The 26925-nt window shown below is 39.3% G+C and overlaps 1 protein-coding gene across 5 annotated transcripts in view; it reads right to left on the bottom strand.

Annotated features, from left to right (window-relative positions):
• Positions 1 to 26925, bottom strand: part of dock5 (dedicator of cytokinesis 5) — a 147434-nt gene that overhangs the window by 84756 nt on the left and 35753 nt on the right. For all 5 annotated transcript variants that reach the window (XR_010000378.1, XR_010000379.1, XM_062960855.1 and 2 more), the window contains exons 2-3: positions 5742 to 5825; positions 699 to 739 (exon numbers count right to left, since the gene is read on the bottom strand). Coding sequence is in view for 3 of the 5 variants with exons in the window: in XM_062960855.1 (XP_062816925.1) it covers positions 699 to 739; positions 5742 to 5825 (125 nt within the window). In the remaining 2 variants the exon portion in view is untranslated. The remainder of the gene's footprint in view (positions 1 to 698; positions 740 to 5741; positions 5826 to 26925) is intronic.

Raw genomic sequence — 26925 nt, 5'->3', positions numbered from 1 at the left:
ACCAGGGTTTAACCCATTGAGCCACCACCGCTCCATCCAGATCGCAGTGATAGCCTAGAATAGCAGAGTCTATCCTAGGGTGCATGTATGGCCCCATTCATGCTGCTAAATAAAATCCAGATTATATGAGTATAGACTCCTATAATCCAGTTCAAAGCAGATAATCTGTATTTTATATGGCAGTGTAGATGGGGTCTAAAACAAATCCCAGAATTCCACAATGTTCAGTCATGGCAATTTTACTGACTGCCCTATCCTTCTATCATTTAATTCAATAGCCAACCTAAAGGCACAAAGAGATATACAACCCACCACACGCTGCAAATTGTGCTTAATGCTTTTCTGACTTGTTCTGGTTTTACCAAGCACTGGACACAATTCAAGATAGTTTCTGAAATCACAAGAGGCAGAAATGTCTTAAGAATGAATCCTCGAACTATGTTCAGCCATGTTTCTCCAGAGTCTCCAAATCCTCACTTTTGCGTCTAATATACAAGTTCATACATTTGGAAATTGATAGCAAAACTACCATAGTCTGGCTTGCAAATATTTTAAATTTTGAAAAGATTTCAAAGAAAGTAAATATAGGAAAGAGGAAGTTACATTCTAGCAGTACAATAGCACTTTGGAGAGGAACAAGAGCCAAATCAGATAGAATTCAATACAAAACATACTCTGAGAGAAAGAGGATGCTATACCTTTTTGGATTTGTTCCGGAGCGTATATCCTCTGTACCAATCTGTTAGAGAAGGAAATACAGAGTGAGTTCTGGTTGTATTTATGAGTGCTCTATAGCTCGCTCAGTATCTGCTGAGAGTTGTTGAGTTCTCCAACCTCTGCTTGTATTTTTTCTATCTTCATTCTGTATCAGGTTGCTGGGCTTTTACCCTAAATCTATTCACAATTCTGACTAGATTAGTCTCATTAAACCAATTTAAGTTGCAATACTTTCCAAGTTTATCATTCAGAAACAAATTCAGTCTAGTTGGGATTTGGCCTTTATGTTTTCTTCCCACTGAAATGTATGTCAAGGCTGTTTTAAAAATATATATTTGCAGTCATGCGTATGCTTATTTGAACAACGGCTTCATTCACTCAGCTCTTCCCCATGGGCATGCTTATGGATATTTTAAAGATATGTATGGCATATTCAAAAAATATTCATATTTTTAAATATGTACATTGTGTTGGGCTTGCTCAGAAAAACAGCCAGTCCTCTATATTCACTGGGGATTAGAAGCACCAAAACCCTGTGAAAGTGGAAAACAAAAAATAAAGAATTTGCTGTTTCTAACCCTCTTCAGGAATACATACCGTATATACTCGAGTATAACCCACCCGAATATAAGCCGAGGCACCTAATTTTACCACAAAAAAACTGGGAAAACATTGACTCCAGTATAAGCTGAGGGTGGTAAATTTCAGAAATAAATGTATTGGTAATATAAAATTACATTAATTGAGGCATCAGTAGGTTAAATGTTTTTGAATATTTACATAAAGCTCAAATTTAAGATAAGACTGTCTAACTCTGATCAAATCATTATTCTCATCTTCTTCAATGTAAATGTGCTTATGTATCCTTTTAATAATAATAGAGTAAAATAATACATGTAATAATAATAATAAATACAGGAAAATAATACATGTAGTAATAATAATAAGATCAGAGTGAAATAATAAATGTATTAATAATAATAATAAAAATAGAGTAAAATAAATGTAATAGTAGCAACAATAATAGAGAACAATAATAAATGTAATAATACCAATAATAATAGAGAAAAACAATAAATGTACCTGTAATGAAGTATGAATTTTAGTTTACAGATGTTATGTTTAATTGTATGTATATATTTTAAGAGGGTAAGTATTAGAGTTACCAGTACGTGCGGGATGGTAGCCAGCTCAGCATTCTGAGGCAGGTTGCCATAGAAACTCAAATTTAAGATAAGACTGTCCAACTCTGATCAAATCATTATTCTCATTTTCTTCAATGTAAATGTGCTTATGTATCCTTTTAATAATAATAGAATAAAATAATATATGTAATAATAAAAATAATAAATACAGGAAAATAATACATTTAATAATAAATAGAGTAAAATAATAAATGCAATAATAATAATATCAGAGTGAAATAATAAATGTATTAATAATAATAATAATAATAATAATAATAATAATAATAATAATAATAAACGGGGAAACCAGTACAGGTGGTCCCGGTGGTGATCGGCACACTGGGTGCCGTGCCAAAAAGATCTCAGCCAGCATTTGGAAACAATAGACATTGACAAAATTACGATCTGCCAACTGCAAAAGGCCACCCTGCTGGGATCTGCACGCATCATCCGAAAATACATCACACAGTCCTAGACACTTGGGAAGTGTTCGACTTGTGATTTTGTGATACGAAATCCAGCATATCTATCTTGTTTGCTGTGTCATAATAAAATAAAAAATAGAGTAAAATAAATGTAATAGTAGCAACAATAATAGAGAAAAATAATAAATGTACCATATATTCTCGAGTATAAGTTGACCCAAATATAAGCCAACCAGGACCCTCACCCGAGTATAAGCTAAGGGAGGCTTTTTTAGTCTTAAAAAAAAGGGCTGAAAAACTAGGCTTATACTCGAGTATATACAGTAACTCCTCCAGCATAACTCTATAATCAAATTCTGTTGTAAATTGAAAATGTTCTCTTTAGGTAGCCAAATGCATCATGAAAGTCACCCACCTGAGAGATCTCTATCTCACAAAATGGGGTCCCTTGTCATGGTGATGAACTTATCTAAAATCTCCAACTTACTCTTTTACACTGGTCACTCTACTCCAGTGGTTCCCAACCTGTGGTCTGTGGATCACCAGCGGGTTGCAAGAACTTAAATATGATCCGCAGCCTCACCGTTACTACACTGTTGCAACAAAAGCAACTGGTCTCACGAAACCCTCTTCTAGTGCTGAGGCAACTGGGATGTCGGGAGTGGAGAGGCTGACTATCCACAAAAGGCAAGAACAACAAGCCTCCTGACTGCTGCTTCTCCTCCTCCTCCTCCCTCTCCCTGAGTGGAGCCATTCCATGTGGCGCCTGGAAGCAGGGGTGCCTTGGTATCTTAATTTGTAGGCCTGTCCCTGGGGTTATTTGGGGTGCTGATTCAGAAAATTGCATTGGATAGACCACATCAGCTCTAGATTATTAAATGTGGTTTTCTGTGGGTGAACAGATGGTGACTACTGGATGGCATATGTTATGTATCAGAAACTAGAGCTGATGTGGTCTATCCAATGTCATTTTCTGAATCACCATCCCAAATAACCAAACCAAATCTAAAGTTGGCCAAAAACTGATTCATAATCCTTTTGGTACTAATGTTGGAGAGTGGTCCCTGGTCAAAAAAGGGTGGGGAACCACTGTTATACTCCCTCTGCTTTCATCTTGTAATTGAATCCCACTTCACCAAATATATTATTTAATCAACTTTTATCATGTTTTAATGTGTTTTAGTTAATTATTAAAGGAGTTTTAGCATAGTGATTAGTGTCGATTTATCTGTGTATTTTGATTTTTGCCTTTTATGGTCAGTGGATTAATCAACAAACAGATCTGAAGTCTCTTGGAATCCTTAGATCCTCCAGCATGACCAGAGGAAGTTGACCCATAGAATTGCAGTGGAGTACTAATACATTCCAAGAGAGAACAATTTAATCATATCCGTGAATAATGAAAGCCATAAACGGCATCTAGAATCAGACTATTTTCCTTCTAATCTTCTTACAGGAGGTATCTGGGGAGTACAGATGTAGGTAGAAAAGGGCAGCATGCCCATTTGCAAAGGCCTTTAAAACTCCAAATGCTAAAATATTAATGTTTTCCCCCTTTTATCTTAGAAATGAAGACAAAATATAGTGGTTGAGGCAATGCTAAATGGAGACCAGTCTGCTCCGAGTACATGATATGATCATTGATCGTTCAAACATGTTATCCTCAGTTGGCATGCAAGATCAGGAAGCAAAGAAGAAATGTCTGCTAGGAAGAAAGGAAGGAAGGAAGGAAGGAAGGAAGGAAGGAAGGAAGGAAGGAAGGAAGGGAGGAAGGAAGGAAGGAAAGAAGGAAGGAAGGAGGAAGGAAGGAATCAACAAGAGAATCTAATAAATACAGTAGAGTCTCACTTATCCAAGCCTTGCTTATCCAAGCATCTGGATAATCCAAGCCATTTTTGTAGTCAATGTTTTCAATATATCGTGATATTTTGGTGCTAAATTTGTAAATACAGTAATTACAACATAACATTACTGCGTATTGAACTACTTTTTCTGTCAAATTTGTTGTATAACATGATGTTTTGGTGCTTAATTAATAGGCTTTTCCTCAATCTGTCCTTATAATCCAAGATATTCGCTTATCCAAGCTTCTGCCAGCCCGTTTAGCTTGGATAAGTGAGACTCTACTGTAGTAACTTTTGCTTTGTCTTTCTTCTCCCGCTCACCTCCTCCCAAGGTCTGATAATACTTTGGCCCCTTTGGCACATTGTATCTTCTTCAAAACACTCGCTAAACAAGATAATTCACATGTGGGCTCTTCTTAGCTGCTTCTAGTGTCAAGGTTAAAGTAAGGAGAACTTCTGCCCTGTTGAACTGCTGAATAAGTAGATGGATTTTGCTTGCTTGGCTACATTGAAAGTAGTTTTGCATTGCCTTTGGTTGGCTGAGGCTCCTTCTACACTGCTATATAAAATCCAGATTATCTGCTTTGAACTGGATTATATGATAGTGTAGACCAGTGGAGTCCCCAGATGCTTTTGGCCTTCAACTCTCAGAAATCCTAACAGCTGGTAAACTGGCTGGGATTTCTGGGAGTTGTAGTCTTATCTATACCCAGGTTGAGAACCACTGGTGTAGACTCATAAAACCCAGTTCAAAGCAGATCATCTATCTATATCTATATCTATATATATATAAAAGAGTGATGGAATCCTGACGACCGCCAAAACAACACAACTAAACACCCCACAACCTCGAAAATTGACAACACACCCATCATCCACGCCTCTAGGTTGATACAACAAAAAGAAAAGAAAAATAAAGTCCTAATTAGAGGGAGAGGAATAATTGTTTTTATCCAATTGCTGCCAGTTAGAAGGCTAAGCTCCGCGCACTTGGTCTCCTAGCAACCCACTCACCCAGGGGACAGGCAAAGTTAGGCCTCACTTAGGCTTCTTCCACACTGCCTATAAAATACAGATTATCAGATTTTAACTGGATTAGATGGCAGTGTAGACTCAAGGCCCTTCCACACAGCTATATAACCCATTTATAATCTTATATTATCTGCTTTAACTGGATTATCTGGACTCCACACCCTTTACCTTAACTACCACCAATTCCTCAATACTTTATTTCCCATACCACCATACTTCCCCACAGCAACGCGTGGCCGGGCACAGCTAGTCTGTTTTATATAGCAGTGTAGAAGGGGCCGGAGCCTCTATTCCTAGCACAAGACTTGGAAGACAGAGTAGAGAAAAGAACTACAGTCAGCTCCTTACATTTACTGGAGTAATGGGCACAAAAAATGGAGAAAAAACCTGGATCACTCGATAGCCAAAAAGGCTTTGGAGATCATATCCATTCCCAAGGCTCCACTCCGTCCACCACTGCTTTATAATTTATATTTTGAATAGAATTGGACTGAGGTCCTTCCCCATACTTTGGAAGCAAAGAAAGGAGTATTTACCTTCATACATCTCCAGAATGTGAACTGTGTCGCCAACCTGCAAAGAAAGCTCCACATCTTGGGCAGCATTATAGTTGTAGATGGCTGTAATGAGAGAAGAAGAAACCAAGAGTAAATCATGAATCATGGTCAATGGCAGCATTTGCAGTCCTTAGGTCTCTGGACTCCCTTTCAAGCAACCACAATTGGCATCTTCAAGTTCCCAGTTTGAATTTGCCACACAATTTGCCCAAGGGAATTATGGGAAGCTTGAGGTATTGATCTCCTTCCAGCTCAGACCAATAGCAAACCTTTAAACCTAAAATCCCAATTCCCTAAAACAGGAACATATGGGGAAAATAAAATAAAGTAGGAAAGAGACAATGAATATGCAGTCAGCCTTCCATATTTGCCGGGATTAGGTACACAGGACCCTCAGAAAAGTGAAAACTCAAAACAAAACACTATTTTTCAGCTTAGAGACTCTTTCTCTAAGAAAATATAGTTCTCCAATATGTTTCAATAGTCCGCTTTTGCTGGACATTGACCATTGAATCACACTGGAAAACTTAGAGATTCCCAAAATTGACATTTTAATCAAATCCATGAATAATAAAATCTGCAAAAGCCAAACTTGCAAATGCGGAGGACTGATTATATTATTTCAGGTACTGATGGATTCAACAAAAGGCCAATAAGCCACAAAACAAATGAGCTTTTAACAGCAACAAAAACCCCTTCCTCATGCCTTGGATTGTTTGAAAGAGTATTTCTTATTTTATTTAAAGCCAGGCTTAAGAGATCAGGGTTCAACCTTTTGGTATCGGTTCAGCATCCCTTATCTGGAATTCCAAAATTCAAAATAAAAACAAGGCTGGTGCAAACAGATATCAGACAACATTAAGATGGAAACTGAAGGCCGCTGATTATGGTTGTTTTTGAAAACATAACTTTTTGGAAGATACACAAATCTATAAGAATGTAACCACCAAATAAATGTACCAGATCAAATCTATAGTGAGGTATATTACTTCCTGGCCTTGTGCCCATATAAACAGACACATTGTAAGTTAAAATACAGGAAACAATAAACTCCCAATGTTCTCATCAAACAAGGAACCTATAAATAACGCAGCAACAAGCAAAGATGGTTGGCTGAAGTTTTTTGAGTTCAGGCGCTAGGTTAAAAGTCAGTTATTTTAAGTTCCTTTCTGCGTTTGTGTGTATGTTTGCTAGTTCTTAAGCAAAGGTCTTCCCGAACGAACTCTTATGCCTCATGTTTGTGAACAAAATTATGATAACAGAATTATGTGGATGTTGTTAAAGACTTTGTTAGCTTATGCACAAAATTATACTAGTGTCCTAGTTTGAACTGTATTGTATGGTCAGTGAGACTCATATAATTCAGACTGAACTGGATTATATGAGTCCGCACTGAATGCCATGTAATCCAGTTCAATTCAGTTAATTAGCATTCTAAAACTGCATTATATGGCAGTGTAGATGCGGCCTCAGTTTGCAGCAACTGATAAAAGCTGAGAATGAAGAGAGGAAGTAGGAGACTGAGATCCCTTGTAGATAAGGTAAAGGTTTCCCTTGACGTTAAGTCCAGTCATGTCTGATTCTGGGGGTTGGTGCTCATCTCCATTTCTAAGCCGAAGAGCCGATATTGTCCATAGACACCTCCAAGGTAATGTGGCTGGCATGACTGCATGGAACGCCGTTACCTTCCTGCCGGAGCGGTACCTATTGATCTACTCACATTGGCATGTTTTCAAACTGCTAGGTTGGCAGAAGCTGGAGCTAATAGCGGCCGCTCACTCCGCTCCCGGGATTTGAACCTGGGACCTTTCGGTCTGCAAATTCAGCAGCTCAGTGCTTTAACACACTTCACCACTGGGGCTCCTGTCGAGGTCCCTTATACACTAAGTTTATATGAGGTCCCTTATCACTTAGCTAAAACCCAGGTGGAAGCGAATTCCCACAACCCAGGCTTTCCCCTGGGGGTGGCTAGATGCCATCCAGCCACCTGCAGCCCCCCATTCCCCCACCGCCTGTGTCATTTTTAAGCATTAGGAGGACTCTAGAAAGGGGTCTGTGCTGCCAGCAGCCCCCCCCCCAACAAGTAAATTGGGGGGAGGGCTGGGGGAGAGGGCGGTTGGCTGCATGTTCAAATCCTGGGAGCGGAATGAGCACCCGCTGATAGCTCCAGTTTCTGCCAACCTAGCAGTTCGAAAACATGCTAATGTGAGTAGATCAATAGGTACCGCTCTGGAGGGAAGGTAAGGGCGCTCCATGCAGTCATGCTGGCCACATGACCTTGGAGGTGTCTACGGACAACACCGGCTCTTCAGCTTAGAAATGGAGATGAGCACCAACCCCCCAGAGGACTGGACTTAACGTCAGAGGAAAACCTTTACCTTTTTACCTATAATCAGGAAATCCTGATTTACTCTGGATTAACCTGAGGCATCATTTGGATGCCTCAGATTACCCTGTTTCCCCTAAAATAAAACATCCCCAGAAAATAAGACCTAGTAGAGGTTTTGCTGAATTGCTAGATATAAGGCCTCCCCTGAAAGTAAGACCTAGCAAAGTTTTTGTTTGGAAGCATGCCTGCTGAACAGAACACCAGAGCATGCTGGATCGGTAAATGTACGTACCATAAAGTGTTGTACATGGAAATATTGGTAGTAACAAGAAATTCTTGATAGGATTCACAGTTTGTCTGGTTATGCTGCTTTATGATGACAACTACTACAGTATATAATCAATGTTCATTTTTTTGTTCAACAATAAATGTGAATTCTTCATGGAAAAATAAGACATCCCCTGAAAATAAGATCTAGAGCATCTTTGGGAGCAAAAATTAATATAAGACACTGTCTTATTTTCGGGGAAACATGGTAATTTGAAAACCCATCATGGGTTTTGGGCCTGTGTGAGGGCCCTTCCAGACATAGCTAAATACCGAGAGGAACTGGAATATTGTATTATACTCCAGTTCCTCCAAGGATTTAATCCACACATACACACCCCAAACCCTGGGCTTTCCTTCAGGGGGTGGCTAGTTGCCCTCCTGAGTCAACCAGAAGTTGACCCAGGAGGGCATGGAGCCAACCCTCAGCCCCACATTTCCTCCTCAAACTTACTTGAAGCGCCAGCTTGCATCTTCAGACCCCTCTGTTGAAAGCTCCTGATGCATCAAAATGCTGTGCTGGGAGGGGGGAGGGGAGAGATTCTCCCCCCCCCCCCCCCAATTTCCTAACACACAAGTTATGGGGAGAAATGAGGGGAAGGAGAGAGAACTATTCTGCTCCTCTGGGCTCTGGGAACCCAAAAAAACAGAAACACTATGGAGGTTGACCACCATGATTGCAGAACCTGGTCCCAGGAGTCAATCCCCATTTGTCCAGCACCTCAACAGATCCAGACCTTTCAGTAAGGTCCGGATCCTTTGAGATGTTAAATTAATATGGAGTAAACTAGGAAATCTCAGTTTACTCTGGATTAATCCAGGTTTACCCAAGGTGTCGTTTGGAAGCCTCAGGTAAACCCATGTCCCACCACGGGTTTTAGGGCGTGTGTAGAAGGACCTTGGGAGAGAAATCAGGACATTTTAAAAACAGCAGAAAAAGTGAGATGGCATTATTATTATTGTGTATTATATTTATTTATACTCTACTTTACAGTCCCCAAATGGGACATAGGGTTAACTGGGCAGTCCTTGGCAAATAGCGACAGCTAAAAGGTATATGTTGCAACCTAATTGGACCGCAGTGGAAACAAAAGGTTAAAGGTCCCTTAGCCTTCATCTAGAGATCTATCTCTTGCACTGAGATCATAAATGCAAGAGAGGAAAGAATAGCTGCTGGTGATATCTTTAAAGCAGTATCTTTTTTGGCCCTGAGGGAGGGGAATGTCCCACATTCCCCATGGCACCAGCAAATGAAACATAATTATGGAGCAGCTCACAGTCAGAGCAGGACTTGGAGTAGCAACTTTTGTCAAATTGCCTTGACTGAGAACACAGAGAGCCCCTGTATATAAAATCTTTCAAGCAGCTGTTACATGCAAGATTGTGAAAAAACAGCAGGGATTTTCTCGCCATGACAGCTTCAAGATCAGGGTTCCTAAGCAAGACGGTATCTGGCCATTTGGTACAGTTTAAAATGCTAGCTAAGTGCTAGAACAGTTAAATATATGATTTGGCTGTGCCTAGTGCTATTTGCCTTTTAGGAAGACAGTACAGTAGAGTTTCACTTATCCAAGCCTCGCTTATCCAAGCCTCTGGATTATCCAAGCCATTTTTGTAGTCAATGTTTTCAATATATCGTGACATTTTGGTGCTAAATTCGTAAATACAGTAATTACTACATAACATTACTGCGTATTGAACTACTTTTTTCTGTCAAATTTCTTGTATAACATGATGTTTGGGTGCTTAATTTGTAAAATCATAACCTAATTTGATGTTTAATAGGCTTTTCCTTAATCCATCCTTATTATCCAAGATATTTGCTTATCCAAGGTTCTGCCGGCCCGTTTAGCTTGGATAAGTGAGACTCTACTGTATTAGTCAAATGGATGAACCTCTTAAGTGCTCCTCAGCTTTACATGGGCTAATATCTGCCTCGATCTTGAAAATTGACTTCTAGTTAGAAATTATCTTGTGTCCCTTTGCTTGGTAAAAATCTGATGATAAAACACTGGAAAGCCAATAGTCCACCCTCTATTACTCTGTGGATGGAGAACCTTATAAGACTCTAAAGCAGGGGTCCCCAAACTAAGGCCCGAGGGCCACATGCGGCCCATCGAAGCCATTTATCCGGCCCCTGTGGTGGCGGCTCCCTCTTCCTCCATCGAGGAAGTTGCGTGTGGCGCAAGGGAGGAGGGAAAGGCGCATGCCTTTCCCACCTCCTCCATCGCCTGATGCGCGCCTTCCAAAGTTTTGCTTGTTTATAATGGTATTTTAATTATTATTTAATTAATAATTTATTATTAAGGGGTGATTTGCTACTGCTTTTGGTACACAAAGGCAGAAGGGGTTTGGGCTAAATGGCCCAAGGGGTCTCTTCCAACCCTATTATTATTATTATTATTATTATTATTATTATTATTGACACAAAGACACAATATAACTCAGCAAACAAGATATACATGCTGGATTTCATATCACAAAATCACAAGTCAAACACTTTCCAAGTGTTTATGACTGTGTGATGTGTTGTTGTTGTTGTTAACAACGTTGAGGCTGGGTGACCATCTGTCAGGTGTGCTTTGCTTGTGCTTTTGGTGCACAGAGGCAGAAGGATGTTGGACTAAATGGCACAAGGGGTCTCTTCCAACCCTCTTTTTTATTATTATTATTATTATGATTATTATTAACATTGAGACTGTTTTTGTTCTCACTTTTTTTACTTCAAAATAAGATATGTGCAGGATGCATAAGAATTTATTCATAGTTTTTTTTTTAACTATAGTCCGGCCCTCCAACGGTCTGAGAGGCCATGGACTGGCCCCCTGTTTAAAAAGTTTGGGGACCCCTGCTCTAAAGCATTTGCATGTGTGGCAAACAGATTGAGATTTTATGTGTTTCCTCCATCACAGACATTTCAGTGTTTCTGACTCTCTCCATTGATGTGGAATTTGCACAATCCGACCACTGCCTCTCCCATAACCCTTTCCTACTCTTTGTGGTGCACAGCAAACAGAGCAGAACTGATCAGCAACTGAAGATACTGGAGGGGTTTGGCGGTCTGACTCAACGTGATGGAAGTTGTAGTTCACCTTGCATCAAAACAGAACACTGTGACCCCCACTGACAATCGACCTGGACCAAATTTGGCACACAGAACCCCCATGACCAACGAAAATATTGGAGAGGTTTGCAGGAATTGACCTTGATACATAGGAGTTGTAGTTCACTTACATCCAGAGACCACTGTAAACCCCGAACAACAATGGATCTGGACCAAACTTGGCATGCATACCCAATATGCCCAAATTTGAATACTGGTGGGATTTGGGAAAATTGACCTTGACACTGGGAAATTGTAAGCATTGGGATTTATTGTTCACCTACAATCAAAGAGCACTCTGAACCCCACCAACAGTGAACCTTGACCTAACTTGGCACACAATACCCCCATGACAAAACAAAACAATACTGGAGGGCTTTGGGGGGAATTCATCTTCATTTGGGGGAGTTGTAGTTTACCTACATCCAGAGAGTACTGTGAACCCAAACCACAATAGATCTGGGTCAATTTGAATGGAGTGGGTGCGGGTGTCAGTTACTGATGCCTTTCTCAGCAATCCTTTTTAAAACATGTTGAATTATACGCTATGGATTTTAGATGCTTTTGCCTCAAGCTTCTTTTTTAAGAAGCACAAAAAGCAGCCCATCGCGTATGCGGTCAAACATCTCCAAGCAGAGAGGCTGAAAGTGATTTCACCCTTTGCCTTTCATCTGCCGCCAAATTTGTCAGAAGAGAATGACCTTGGGAGCCAATAAACATGCCGACATGCATCTCACGCAGCAGAGTCTCCGTGATTTTGCATCTGATTCAGAAAACAATCCCATTCTTCAAGAGAGGCAGAAGAAGCCTTCCCTTTCAGAGCCTCTCCAGTGGCATTTCGGCTTGAACCCGTAATCCAATAGAGAGCGGGCCATCCCTGGCTTTCGTCGCCAGACAAAGGGCTGCATTGATGGCCTTGGCATTGAACATCTCCAGCCTCATTACGTCTTTCGAGCACAAACCATTGTGTGGCAAGGAGAACTGGTGCACTTTCAAGCCATGCATTTAAAGCTGGCATTTGGACGGTGCTGGAGGGGAAGGGAGCTGCACAGGCAAGAGCCAAGCTTCACCCAAACAAGGGCAAATATACTCCGAAGGGAGGGAAGAACTGCTCACAGAAAAGGTCCTTCACTGCTACAAAAGCCTTTTGATCTCCCAGTGAAAGTTTTGGGCTACTGTGCCCAGACATTTCAGACCTGGAGCATTCTAAGGGTTATAAGGTCAGATATGTCAGATATAAACAAGGACACAAAGGCAAGCTGTTATGGAACAGGATTTGGAAGTAACTCATTAGTAGCTGCATTTGGTTTAGTGCAATTGAATTACTGTATATACTCAAGCCTTTTTTTTAGGACTAAGAAAGCCCCCCCGGCTTATACTCGGGTGAGGATCCTGGTTGACTTATATTTGGGTCAGCTTATACCTGAGAATATATGGTACATTTATTATTTTTCTCTATTATTATTGGTATTATTTTACTCTATTATTATTACATTTATTATTGTACTCTATTATTGTTGCTATTATTACATTTATTTAACTCTATTTTTATTATTATTAATAACACATTTATTATTTCACTCTGATCTTATTATTATTATTACATTTACAGTTGAGTCTCACTTATCCAAGCTAAACGGGCCGGCAGAACTTTGGATAAGCGAATATCTTGGATAATAAGGAGAGATTAAGGAGAAGCCTATTAAACATCAAATTAGGTTATGATTTTACAAATTAAGCACCAAAACATCATGTTATACAAGAAATTTGACAGAAAAAGTAGTTCAATACGCAGTAATGTTATGTTGTAATTACTGTATTTACGAATTCAGCACCAAAATATCACGATATATTGACAACATTGACTACAAAAATGGCTTGGATAATCCAGAGGCTTGGATAAGCGAGGCTTGGATAAGTGAAACTCTACTGTATTATTCTACTCTATTATTACATGTATTATTTTACTCTATTATTATTAAAAGGATACATAAGCACATTTACATTGAAGAAGATGAGAATAATGATTTAATCAGAGTTAGACAGAGTTATCTTAAATTAGAGCTTGATGTAAATATTCAAAAACATTTAACCTATTGATGCCTCAATTAATGTAATTTTTGGTATCTATTTTTATTTCTGAAATTTCCCATCCTCGGCTTATACTTGAGTCAATGATTTCCCAGTTTTTTTGTGGTAAAATTAGATGCCTTGGCTTATATTTGAGTCGGCTTATATTCGAGTATATACGGTATTTTTTTCTCTCCAAAAAATTAAAGTACAGCATGCTCTTGGTATCAAGTTCCAGAACCTTTTCTAAATACCAAAATCCATGGATGATCAAATCCCAATATACACCATATTGAAGTAAACCGATGTTCCATGTGCAAAGTGGCAAAATCAAGATTTGCTCAGGGAAGGGGGAGTATTGTTATCTTTTGGAATAAAATTGATTTGACTGGGAATTGATTTGATACTGTTTCTGTTCTGCTGCTGCAGAACCAGTTTGGACAAGTTTTTCAGTGCTGACTGAGTACTGCCAGGGAAGAAAGCTGTATACTCAGAGAGGCCTTGCTATTTTGAGACCTGTTTGCTACTGAGAAACGAGGGTGAAGAACCAGTACTGTATCTATATATATAAAAGAGTGATGGAATCCTGGCACTGAGCAAAACAACAAAACTAAACACCCCCCAACCTCGAAATTTCACAACACAATCCATCATCCACGCCTCGAGGTTGAAACCACAAAATATCACGTCACAAACCTCCACAGGGCCTAAAAAAACCCAAAAACCAGAGCTATTCAGTGCAATTCCAATGGGCCACAGCAACGCGTGGCAGGGCACAGCTAGTTATTCTCTGAAGCAGATTTGTGGACTGAAAAAGGACTGTTTGTGACTGTGGACTTCTGTAAGCGATCAGAGGGACCATTGTAAATACTATTTCATTTATTTATTTACATCATTTCTACCCTGCCCTTCTCACCCGTCTTTTCTTGACCTCGTGGAATTAGTAAAGTTCCTGCATTTTTGTTCTGCAAACCTGCGTGGCATGTTATTGTTCTGTGGGTGACTCTGGATTGCGGGCACACTTAAGAGCTTCCATTTATCATCACCAATCTGTAATAATATTTGAATGCGATTTTCCTGCTTCTTGGTAAGGGGTTGAACTGGATGGCCTAGAGGTTTCTTCCAACTCTATGATTCTATGATTTTATCTAGTCCAGATGCCTGTGAGTTGTGGTTTGGTAAGGCACTGGAAATCTTTGGTGGAGAAGACCTTACAAAACTACAACTCCCATGTTCCTGTGATGTCTCAGGGACCTTTGGCCCATGATCCCGCAGCCATCATAGATCAAACTGAAGAGGATTTGGGCTTTTTTTCCATCTCAGCAAGATTCTGTTCCATTCCAGATGTCTCCTGTTGACATTTTCGTGCCAGAGCCAATTAGGGACGCCCTTGAAACAGAGCCTGTTTCTCCGGAAAGCTTGGTGTTTGATAGGAAGGCTTTTCTCAAAACACATCGCTCCCAAAAGCAGTTTTTAAGGCGAAGCGCGAGATTAGCAGAGAGAGACGATTGTGACTAAACCATTTCCCTTGGGAAGTTTCGGGGAGGCAGGCAGGGTACGATGTTGAAACAGCTCCGTTCTATGGGAAGATTTGGGGAGTCAAACACCTGCTTGGGGAGAGCTCTTGAACTTCCATAAAAGTTCTGCACTGAACTTTCCCTATTGCAGTGTCAACGTGACTATTCATAGAAGAACATCGTCTCTTGTTCCTGAGCTTCCAAGCAGCCCTCTGGTGCGCTTACTCACAAATAGACCGGGAGTTGCTTTCCACTCCTTGCCAAGTTTGGACTGCGTTTCAGATTCACCACGAAATACCTTGCTTAGCCTTGAATCCTTGTTCTGGACTTTACTTCAAGAATCTCTCTGTGAAACCTTACTCTTTCCCCACTCAAACTTCCAAAGAGTTTGAGTGTGTTTCGGTTATTTGGATTATAGACTTTGGACTCTAATACTGGACATATAACTTCATTTTATTGGACTAATTTTGATCTTCTCTAAAAGGTCAACTGCTGGACCATATACTCTGCTTATTTTTGTTTAGAACTTTTATTGCTTTAATAAAGATATTAGATTGTTTATTGGCCTCCGTGTTGGTTTCCAGTGTTCGCACTGCTTAGGGGCGTTACAGTTCCATGGGATTTAGCCATGGCAGTTGAAGTGGTGTCAAACATGGTGCAGATGAGCCCAATGGCAAATCTCTTCTATAGAAATCTTGCCAATGAATTGTCAGCTTGAAGACACATAACAACAATCCCAATGCTGTGAATGGGGGGGGGGGGGGGGGAGAGAGAGAAAGAAATTATTGTTACTGCAATCAATTTGTATGGGCTCTTCAGCCAATCAATGTCTCTTTTAGACAAGCAAGCCATTTGCACAAGAAATGCGTGCACACACATCATGAGTGAACTTGACACCAGGGTCACACTGGGCATGCAACATGCTCTGCAGCGAATCTGAAGAAAGTGCTTGAAAGGTGCCCAGCTCTGAGTCTTCCCAGGAGGAAAAAAAGCCAAGGTTTTAAACAATCCTGATGAGTGGAAGACAAAAAAATCCTCTCATTTGCCATGCCCCTCCCTTCCTCTCAAAGTTATGCCATGGAAAAAAACTGAGTGAAAAAAAAAGACAGAGAGAGAATTCATTGTTGAGGAAGAAAACAAGCCACAAGGAGACGCAGACAATGGCTATTGTCACTTCAGGGTCAATACCACGGAGTTGATAGAGTGTTAGACGGGAACTGAGGAAATCTGAGTTCAAGTTCTCTCTTAACTTTGTCTTTTTGTTTTAATTTATTTTTCAAATATGCCACAGAGTTTTGTTTTTTTTTTTACAAAAACAGGAAGAATGCTGGTTTCAGTGCAAAGGTAAAAGTGATATTTAAAATTACGGTGTCCCTCCCCAAAAGTGCATTTACTTTGACACCACTTTAAATGCTATGGCTCAATGCTATGGAATCATGGCACCTGTAGTTTTACAAGGCTTTCACTCTCTCTGCCACAGAGTGTTGCTGCCTCACTAAACTACATCTCCCAGCATCCCTTAGCATCAAGCCATGGCAGTTAAAAGTGACATCAAATTATATTAATGCTACCTTGTAGATGCACACTGGGTCACACACACAATGTCCCCACATGCATATTAAAGAAAGAGATCTACCACTCAAAGTTTGGGCCATTATTATTTCATGGAATTATTTTCTTGTGCTTTTTCTGTGGAGTACTAAACGATACACAAGATGGAACAAGGTCAACATTTTTTGTTGATTTATTAATTCATTCAATGTATATACCAATTGTCTTCCATTGTGGGGCTCAGGGAGATGTCACTCATCCCTTTCAACCTTTGGAAGGGGAAAACATCCCTTCACAAATGCAGAAATACCTTGTTTCGTTTTTCACAATCAACCAGCAGTTCTGCTTTTGGGCCCATTTGCCTGGAAGAAGGGATTCCAGATCAATTTTTCATTAAATGAGCTGCAGGTTAAGACTGTCTGCCAGTAATATTGCATTTTGAAGGGCTGCCCAGAATTGGAACCTTAAGTCCCATGCTGCCAACAAGTTAAAGCTCTTGGACATGTCAAATTAAAAAAACTGACTTTTTCAAATAACCAAACAATGCCGGGTACCGAAGCTAGTTATAAATAATTGTGGCAAGCACTGCCTTTGCAGGGATGACATCTTTGCTTTTGTATCTCCCTTTGCCTCTTTCTGGATTTTTGTCTGGTGCCAGCTTAAGAAGCAATGCGTGTGTCAGAACTTGCTGACAACAATTTGGCTTAGTTTTAATTGCCTCAAAAAGCCAACGCCTAGCTTTGTACCTCTTCTGTGGTTCTTCAGGCATGCCGCATGGCCATGACGCCATGGCTTCATCATGCCCTGCATAGTTAAACTTCAGAGCTTCTTGTAATGCATCCAGAGTGCACTCAGCTAACTCGAGCACATCATTCAACTCAAAGGCAAAAGCATCCTACAATTTTTGCGGAGAAAAACAATAAGCCATGATGTCTTTGAAGAAGCCACTGTTCCAAGTATCCTATTCAGAAAAAGCATTGATGGGGGAGCTGGAAGTCAATTAGGAGTCAAGGACGAATCAATGCACATATAATAATTTAAACTTGGAAGAAGACAAGAACTTGGAATGCCACTCTAAACAAATAAGCAAAAAACAAGTTGTAGTTCTAAGCTCTTTTTAAAGCAATTAGCTGTCATAGCGGATTGTTATTAACTGCTATCAAGTCGACTTCCACTTATAGTGACCCCATGAATGACAGACCTTCAACTCATCATTGCAAGACCAAAGTATAACTTTTATATACTGTATATACTCGAGTATAAGCCTAGTTTTTCAGCCCTTTTTTAAGACTGAAAAAGCCCCCCTTGGCTTATACTCGGGTGAGGGTCCTGGTTGGCTTATATTTGGGTCAGCTTATACTCGAGAATATATGGTACATTTATTATTTTTCTCTATTATTATTGGTATTATTACATTTATTATTTTTCTCTATTATTGTTGCTACTATTACATTTATTTTACTTTATTTTTATTATTATTATTAATATATTTATTATTTTATTCTATTTATTATTACATGTACAGTAGAGTCTCACTTATCCAAGCTAAATGGGCCAGCAGAAGCTTGGATAAGCGAATATCTTGGATAATAAGGAGGGATTAAGGAAAAGCCTATTAAACATCAAATTAGGTTATGATTTTACAAATTAAGCACCAAAACATCATGTTATACAACAAATTTGACAGAAAAAGTAGTTCAATACGCAGTAATGTTATGTTGTATTACTGCATTTACGAATTTAGCACCAAAATATCACGATATATTGAAAACATTGACTACAAACATGGCTTGGATTATCCAGAGGCTTGGATAAGCGAGGCTTGGATTAGTGAGACTCTACTGTATTATTTTCCTATATTTATTATTATTATTATATGTATTATTTTACTCTATATTATTAAAAGGATACATAAGCACATTTACATTGAAGAAGATGAGAATAATGATTTGATCAGAGTTTAACAGTCTTATCGTAAATTTGAGCTTTATGCAAATACAGTAGAGTCTCGCTTATCCAACGTAAACGGGCCGGCAGAACGTTGGATAAGCGAATATGTTGGATAATAAGGAGGGATTGAGGAAAAGCTTATTAAACATCAAATTAGGTTATGATTTTACAAATTAAGCACCAAAACATCATGTTATACAACAAATTTGACAGAAAAAGTAGTTCAATATGCATTAATGCTATGTAGTAATTACTGTATTTACGAATTTAGCACCAAAATATCATGATGTATTGAAAACATTGACTACAAAAATGCATTGGATAATCCAGAACGTTGGATAAGTGAGACTCTACTGTATTCAAAAACATTTAACCTACTGATGCCTCAATTAATGTAATTTTATTGGTATCTTTTTTATTTCTGAAATTTACCACCATCGGCTTATATTGGAGTCACTGTTTTCCCAGGTTTTTTGTGGTAAAATTAGGTGCCTCGGCTTATATTCAGGTCGGCTTATACTCGAGTATATATGGTAGATGTCATAGCTGATTGTTATTAACTGCTATCAAGTTGACTTCCACTTATGATGACCCCATGAATGACAGACCTTCAACTCATCATTGCAAGACCAAAGTATAACTTTTATATATGTATTTTTCAAGTCATAGATGGTTGAATCCATGGATAGAGAATCCATAAGTTCTACCCAGTCCTCTGCTCCTGAGCATATGAACCAAATCAAGATAAGGCTTCCCACGATCGGACAGTCCCAGACAATTGCACCATATTGCCAGAGTGCCAATTTAGCTAGGATGGTAGTTGGCTGGTAACTTTATATAATAGTATCTCTCTCACTGTTGCATATTCATCGTGAACCTGCACCCACTCATTTAAGGAGACAGCAATCCCAGGTTTATTTCACCATCTCCCAGGTTTATGTTCTACCTTTCAGGGTAGCTCATAAGGGACAGATGTCTGGGACCATTCTCAGCAGTGCTCCAAACAAAACAGGAATGTGCAAAACAATGCATGTAACTCGTAAACAACCTGAGGGGCATCCTGTTGGGAATTTACAATGCTATAAATCGTTTAAAAGTACAGCATTGCACAGTAGTCATATTCTTAGGGAGGAAGCATTCATTGCCATTGACATCTTAGTACAAGCAAAGCATAGAATCATGTGTCCGAAACGGCAGGATAGGTGTGTGATTTATAGTTTTCTCCTTCACAATCATGCCCTCCCTAAATACACTGCACACCAGATTGATTGTCTCAGAGGCAAGCTTTAAAAATCAGCCCAAAGATAGCAGAGTTCTAATCAGGTCCCAGCTCCTGCCAACCTAGCAGTTCGAAAACATGCCAATGTGAGTAGATCAATAGGTACCACTTCGGCGGGAAGGTAACGGCGCTCCATGCAGTCATGCCGGCCACATGATCTTGGAGGTGTCTATGGACAACGCCGGCTCTTTGGCTTAGAAATGGAGATGAGAAGCCAACCCCCAGAGTCAGAGGAAAACCTTTACCTTTTAATCAGTTGTCCACAGAGTTTTTATTGCACAGCCTGACCATGTATTGCTCACTGTTTAAGAAAACTCTTTGACTCAGTTTTCATCCAAACTCACAATAGAGGCTTTTAATCTTGACATGTTGCTTTATGTACAGCTATAAACACACATTTCAGGATCCCCTGATCTCCTATGGGTCAATGGCATATACAAATATCATTACACAAATATCATTACACAAATATCAGCAACAGATGAATGACGAAAAGCAAGAGAATCAGGACAAGAGTGGGACCACATGCTTGCTGCCCTCTTTTATACCCAATGCTTCTCGTCATCAACCAAGGACAAAAGTGAATGATGTAGCCCTCATCATGCTTTTCACATAGTCATGACCCAGCTTCTTTGCATGTCCCTCAAGCTCCACATTATCACCTGCTTAACCCTTCAGTAAGTGTGTGACCACATGTCCATTAGAACTATTTTCCAACAGTTTTTGCACAATGGGGTTACAGCCAATGCAATCCTATATAACAGAACCAAAAAAGTTGGGAGAGACCACAAGGACCATCCAGTCTAATCCCATCATGCAGGAAAACACAATCAAAGTCCTCTTGACAGATGGACATCCAGAGAAGTAGACCCCACTGGATTCTTAGGAAGCATATTCCACTGTCAAACAGCTCTGTCAGGAAGTTCTTCCTAATGTTTAAGTGGAGTCTCTCTTCCTGAAATATGAATCTGAGATGTTTTCTTGAGCAAAAAAAACAACAACAATTCTTTATTTATCCTGTGCCCATAACCCTAGTGAATGTGGAGGGCTGACTGGAGCCAATGATACAAGACTTAGCCCTCCATTCTATAACATTAAGTCTAGGATCTAAAATTAGGTGCAGTATGACTCCCTTAACAATGTACTTGATGTCCACAATTTAACCTATCCTTGCTCCAAAAAATATTCCCCCAAAAGTGTTTTTGGGCCTTCTCTAGCATGATTCTGTGGTAGCTTCTGCCCAAATACAATCAGAATATAGGGCTCACAATTAACCATGGTTTCAGGTATCAATGGAGAGTCCTAGTGATGTCGAGTACTATTTATTAGAAAAAAGCCAGCCTTGGATTTCATTTTTATAAATGCTCCCATTAGAAAATACGTAACAATGTGAGTGAACTATAATTCCCAAAATCATGAGTCAATCCTCCCGAAACCAAGCTTGTATGCACAGCTGGCCATGTTAGGTCTGTATTCCAAGTGTGGTCCAGATCCATTGTCATCTGGGTTCAGTGCTCTCTGGATAAGGGTGAACTACAACTCCCATATGCCAAAGGCAGTCACCCTCAAACCCTGCCAGTGTTTACAGTGGACCAAATTGGGTCTATGTGCCAAGTTTGGTCCAGATCCGAAATTGGCTGGGTTCAGTGCTCTCTGGATGCAGGTGAACTACAACTCCCAAAAATCCAGGTCAATTCCCACAAGCCCCTGTAGTATGTTCAGTTGGTTATGGGGCATCTCTGTGGCAAGTTTGGTGCCAGTCCATTGTCGGTGGGGGTCACAGTTTCTTTGGATGCAGGTGAACTACAGCTCCTAGATCCCTAGGGCTCCATGAGAAACCTTTACTTCAAAAAGGGCTCTGTGGCTGAAAATGTTTGAGAACCCCTGAGATAGACCAAAGAAAAAATCAGAAATGTGGGAACCATCAGATGCCAATAACCTGCTTCTCCCAATACCCAAACTAAAAGAGCCAAGTGTAATTCAGAACTCAACAATATCTCTGTATCCCCACCTTCCCCAACTTTGTGCTAAGAAAAGCAAAAAGGATTTTATGGAAGTGCAATATCTCGCTCACCACTGGCTTTCTGCAAAACCACTATGAAATTATAACTCTGCCTTCAAGAAAAAGTTAGAGAAAGGCAATTGAGGGGTTGCCCCTGGAAGAAAAGCAAAGGGCAAAATGCATGTTTGGGATACTAAAAATAATACACTACTAAACAGGCTTCTCTTACAGAAAGACATAAAGGATTGTTTTAAAGTAATGAAAATGGGATTTATTTTGAGATGGGCTATCATTATTATTATTATTTTTACAGTATTTATATTCCACCCTTCTCACCCCGAAGGGGATTCAGGGCGGATCACATTATATACATATAGGGCAAACATTCAATGCCCATATACACATAGAACTGAGACGGAGACAGACGCAGAGGCAATTTAACCTTCTCCTGAGGGGATGTTCAATTCTGGCCACAGGAGGGAGCAGCTGTTTCATCATCCACTGTGACAGCACTTCCTCATTCCAATGTCGTAAATTAGTTAAATTTGCCTCCCCACTTTATAAGTGGTACCTTATTTCCTACTTGATAGATGCAACTATCTTTCGGGTTGCTAGGTCAGCAATGAGCAAGGGGTATTTTTTTCTAATTGACGGGTGTTCATCCCGCCACGGGCTGGCCTCGAACTCATGACTTCATGGTCAGAGTGATTTATTGCAGCAGGCTGCTCACCAGCCTGCGCCACATGTAATGAGAGCTAGAATTCAAAGATTCAGAAGAAACCACAGGTCTACCGTATACAGTTCTTTCTCCCACTCTGGACATTATTCCACAAACATATAAACCCTGCTTGCTAGTTTCCAACAGACCTCACAACCTCTGAGGATGCCTGCCATAGATGTGGGTGAAACGTCAGGAGAGAAAGCTCCTGGAACATGACCATACAGTCCGGAAAACTCACAGCAACCCAATAATTCTATTAATAACAATATGAACAATGTTCCATTAAGGTATTTTGCTTGGTATTGAAAAAATTTTCCTGTTCTAAAATTTGTGTTCTTCCGAGGGAGAAATTCTTGTCTAATTTGTAACTGAAGTGCCTTAAGAAGTTCGATAACACCACACCTTTTGAAGCCTCCAATGGAAGCTACAGTAACACAACCCAAGCCAGTTTGTTGAATGAATCATACGCAGCTACAGAAAGAAACAAAGTTCAGAGCAAACAGGCTTAACACACCCTTCTTTGAAAAAAAATCATCATGTTAGATAAGAGGATATGCGTATATTGCAAACAAGTTTGAAACTGATATCAAACCCAATGGTGATGCCAGTTTTATGAAATCATCAAGAGTCATCGAAAGCAAAACTACAGTCAACCCTCTACATTTAAAGGATTTTTTTTAACCTGAGGGATTCTATAGGTCTTCCACTAAGACTCTATACCAGGCATGGGCAAACTTTGTCCCTCCAGGTGTTTTGGAATTCAACTCCCACAATTCTTAACAGCCGGTATAGCCTGTTAGGAATTGTGGGAGTTGAAGTCTAAAACACCTGGAGGGACAATGTTTGCCCATGCCTGCTCTATATTCAACTTCCAGATATATGTATGTATATAGCAAGACAGCCCAAGAATTGTTACAAATGCAAATACAGTGGAGTCTCGCTTATCCAATGTTCTGGATTATCCAACGCATTTTTGTAGTCAATGTTTTCAATACATCGTGATATTTTGGTGCTAAATTCGTAAATACAGTAATTACTACATAGCACTACTTCGTATTGAACAGCTTTTTCTGTCAAATTTGTTGTATAACATGATGTTTTGATGCTTAATTTGTAAAAACATAACCTAATTTGATGTTTAATAGGCTTTTCATTAATCCCTCCTTATTATCCAACATATTCGCTTATCCAACATTCTGTCAGCCCGTTTATTTTGGATAAGTGAGACTCTACTGTATTGCCATTGAATAGTTGTATTCTGAATGCAATGAATTACGATGGATGGACGGATGGATGGAGTTTGATACCACTTTAACTGGTCATGGCTCAAAACTATGGAACCCATGGAGTTGATGGCCCCTTCTACACAGCTGTATAAAATCCATATTGAACTGGATCATATGGTAGTGTGGATTCTGACAATTCAAAGCAAATATTGCGGATTATCTGCCTTGATATTCTGGGTTATATGGCTGTGTGGAAGAGCCCTGTGTGGAAGGAGCCATAAAAGCACAACTTTCACGATTCCATAGCATTGCATCATGGCAGTGAAAGCAGTGTTAAGCTACATTATTTCAATACAGTAGAGTCTCACTTATCCAAGCCTCGCTTATCCAAGCCTCTGGATTATCCAAGCCATTTTTGTAGTCAATGTTTCCAATATATCGTGATATTTTGGTGCTAAATTCGTAAATACAGTAATTACAACATAACATTACTGCGTACGGAACTACTTTTTCTGTCAAATTTGTTGTACAACATGAAGTTTTGGTGCTTAATTTGTAAAATCATAACCTAATTTGATGTTTAATAGGCTTTTCCTTGATCAGTCCTTATAATCCAAGATATTCGCTTATCCAAGCTTCTGCCGGCCCGTTTAGCTTGGATAAGTGAGACTCTACTGTATTGTATACGCAAGGTGTAGTATACCATCAACACTAACCAACATTTCAAATGATAGGTATGGTATGGATTGCAGTCCCAAATAAACTAGATTTAAGGCAGCATTCCCCAGTCTGGTAGGGTCCTGATTGGCCAAACTACAACTCTCATTATCTCCATGATGTCTGATGGGAAGAGATTTGAAGTGGGACACATCTGGAAGGCATAACATTTGAAGACGTCTTGCCAAAGGCATGGATCTCAACAGGCAGATGGGGCAGTCAGGCCCTCAGCAGAAAAAAAATATTGTATATACTCAAGTACAAGCCTAGTTTTTCAGCCCTCTTTTTAAGACTGAAAAAGCCCCCCTCGGCTTATACTCGGGTGAGGGTCCTGGTTGGCTTATATTTGGGTCAGCTTATACTCAAGAATATATGGTACATTTATTATTTTTCTCTATTATTATTGGTATTATTACATTTATTATTTTTCTCTATTATTGTTGCTACCACCCTGTTTTCCCGAAAATAAGACATCCCCAGAAAATAAGACCTAGTAGAGATTTTGCTGAATTGCTAAATATAAGGCCTCCCCTGAAAGTAAGACCTAGCAAAGTTTTTGTTTGGAAGTATGCCCGCCAAACAGAACACCAGAGCATGCAGGATTGGTAAATGTATGTACCATAGATTGCTGTATATTAAAATAATGTTAGTAACAAGAAATTCTTGATAGGATTCACAGTTTGTCTGGTTATGCTGGTTTGTATGATATCTACTGTACAGTATATAATAAATGTTCATTTTTTTTGTTCAACAATAAAAGTGAATTCTTCTTCATGGAAAAATAAAACATTCTCTGAAAATAAGACCTAGCGCATCTTTGGGAGCAAAAATTAATATAAGACACTGTCTTATTTTCGGGGAAACACGGTATTACATTTATTTTACTCTATTTTTATTATATTAATACATTTATTATTTCACTCTGATCTGATTATTATTATTATTGCATTTATTATTGGACAGTCTTATCTTAAATTTGAGCTTTATGTAAATATTCAAAAACATTTAACCTACTGATGCCTCAATCAATGTAATTTTATTGGTATCTATTTTTATTTCTGAAATTTACCACCCTCAGCTTATACTGGAGTCAATGTTTTCCCAGGTTTTTTGTGGTAAAATTAGGTGCCTCGGCTTATATTCAGGTCGGCTTATTCTCAAGTATATACAGTATATGATTTTTTTATAAAAGCTAAGCAGCATCTATGCAATATATGGTTCAACTAGAGCAAGTTGGAAAGAAGGCTGAGAATGACTGTTCTAGGCAGTTCAACCCATGCACTCTACACAGAAAAGAGAGCCTGGTGTGGAAAGAATGACTTGAGTGGAAAAAAAGAAGGACAGAGACATAACATAACAACAACTATAGACAGAGAGCAACTGGAAAGACAAAGCATCCAGATCTGGTGACTGACTAGAGCTAAAATCAGAGCTTGGAGACATTACTTTGTTGGGCAGTAGCTACTAAGGGGTGCATCTGCACTGTAAAATGAATGCAGTTTGACACCACTTTGGCTACCACTGCTCAATAATATGGAAGACTGGGAGTTATGTTTGGCAGGAAAGGCTAAAGACGTCATATAACTGCAACACCCAATAATAATAATAATAATAATAATAATAATAATAATTCTTTCTTTGTATTTCATAGCTTTGAGCCATGATATTAAAGTGGTGTCAAACTGCATTCATTCCACAGTGTAGATGCTCCCAAGGCCAACTACTAGACTGGAGTAGACTGGAGTTGTCATCCAACAAAGTTACTTCCCCAAGTAAATTTGGACAGAACCATGGTTAGAGAAGGCACACACCTTTCTAATGAGTCGATCCTGTCGGTTCATAATAATAATAATAATAATAATAATAATAATAATAATAATAATTTTATTATTATTGTTATTTTATTTTTGTATGCCACCTCCATCTTCCCAACGAGAGGCTCACACGGGGGCAAGCCCAATACAATCATATAATATCATAAAATCAACAGTTGAGACATCAAAAAATGCATTTAAAAACAAATTAAACAAGTCATGATTTAAAATAGACATAATTAAAATATTATTCATGGAAGCTAAGCATAATTAGCCCTGGTTAGGACCTGGATGGGAGGCCAGCAATGAATACCAGGCAGTATTTCAGAGGAAGGAGCTGGCAAACCCACCTCTGAGTACAATATGACTCCTATCTCCACAGGATACATTCCTAGACTTTGCACACAAAAATCACAGATCTCAGCAAACTACTGAAATGAAGGACTTCTGACCCAAAAGTCACTCTGAAGAACCTATAATATGCTTAGAAAGGACATATTTTGTTGGACGCCAATAAATGAAACCACAGATACCAGTTCAGTTGATGGTACTGTATT

Source organism: Anolis carolinensis, unplaced genomic scaffold (assembly GCF_035594765.1).
Source record: "Anolis carolinensis isolate JA03-04 unplaced genomic scaffold, rAnoCar3.1.pri scaffold_8, whole genome shotgun sequence".
In the NCBI taxonomy this organism is placed as follows: domain Eukaryota; kingdom Metazoa; phylum Chordata; class Lepidosauria; order Squamata; family Dactyloidae; genus Anolis; species Anolis carolinensis.
Note: the sequence above shows the minus strand (reverse complement) of the source record. Positions and strands in the feature narration are given on the sequence as shown.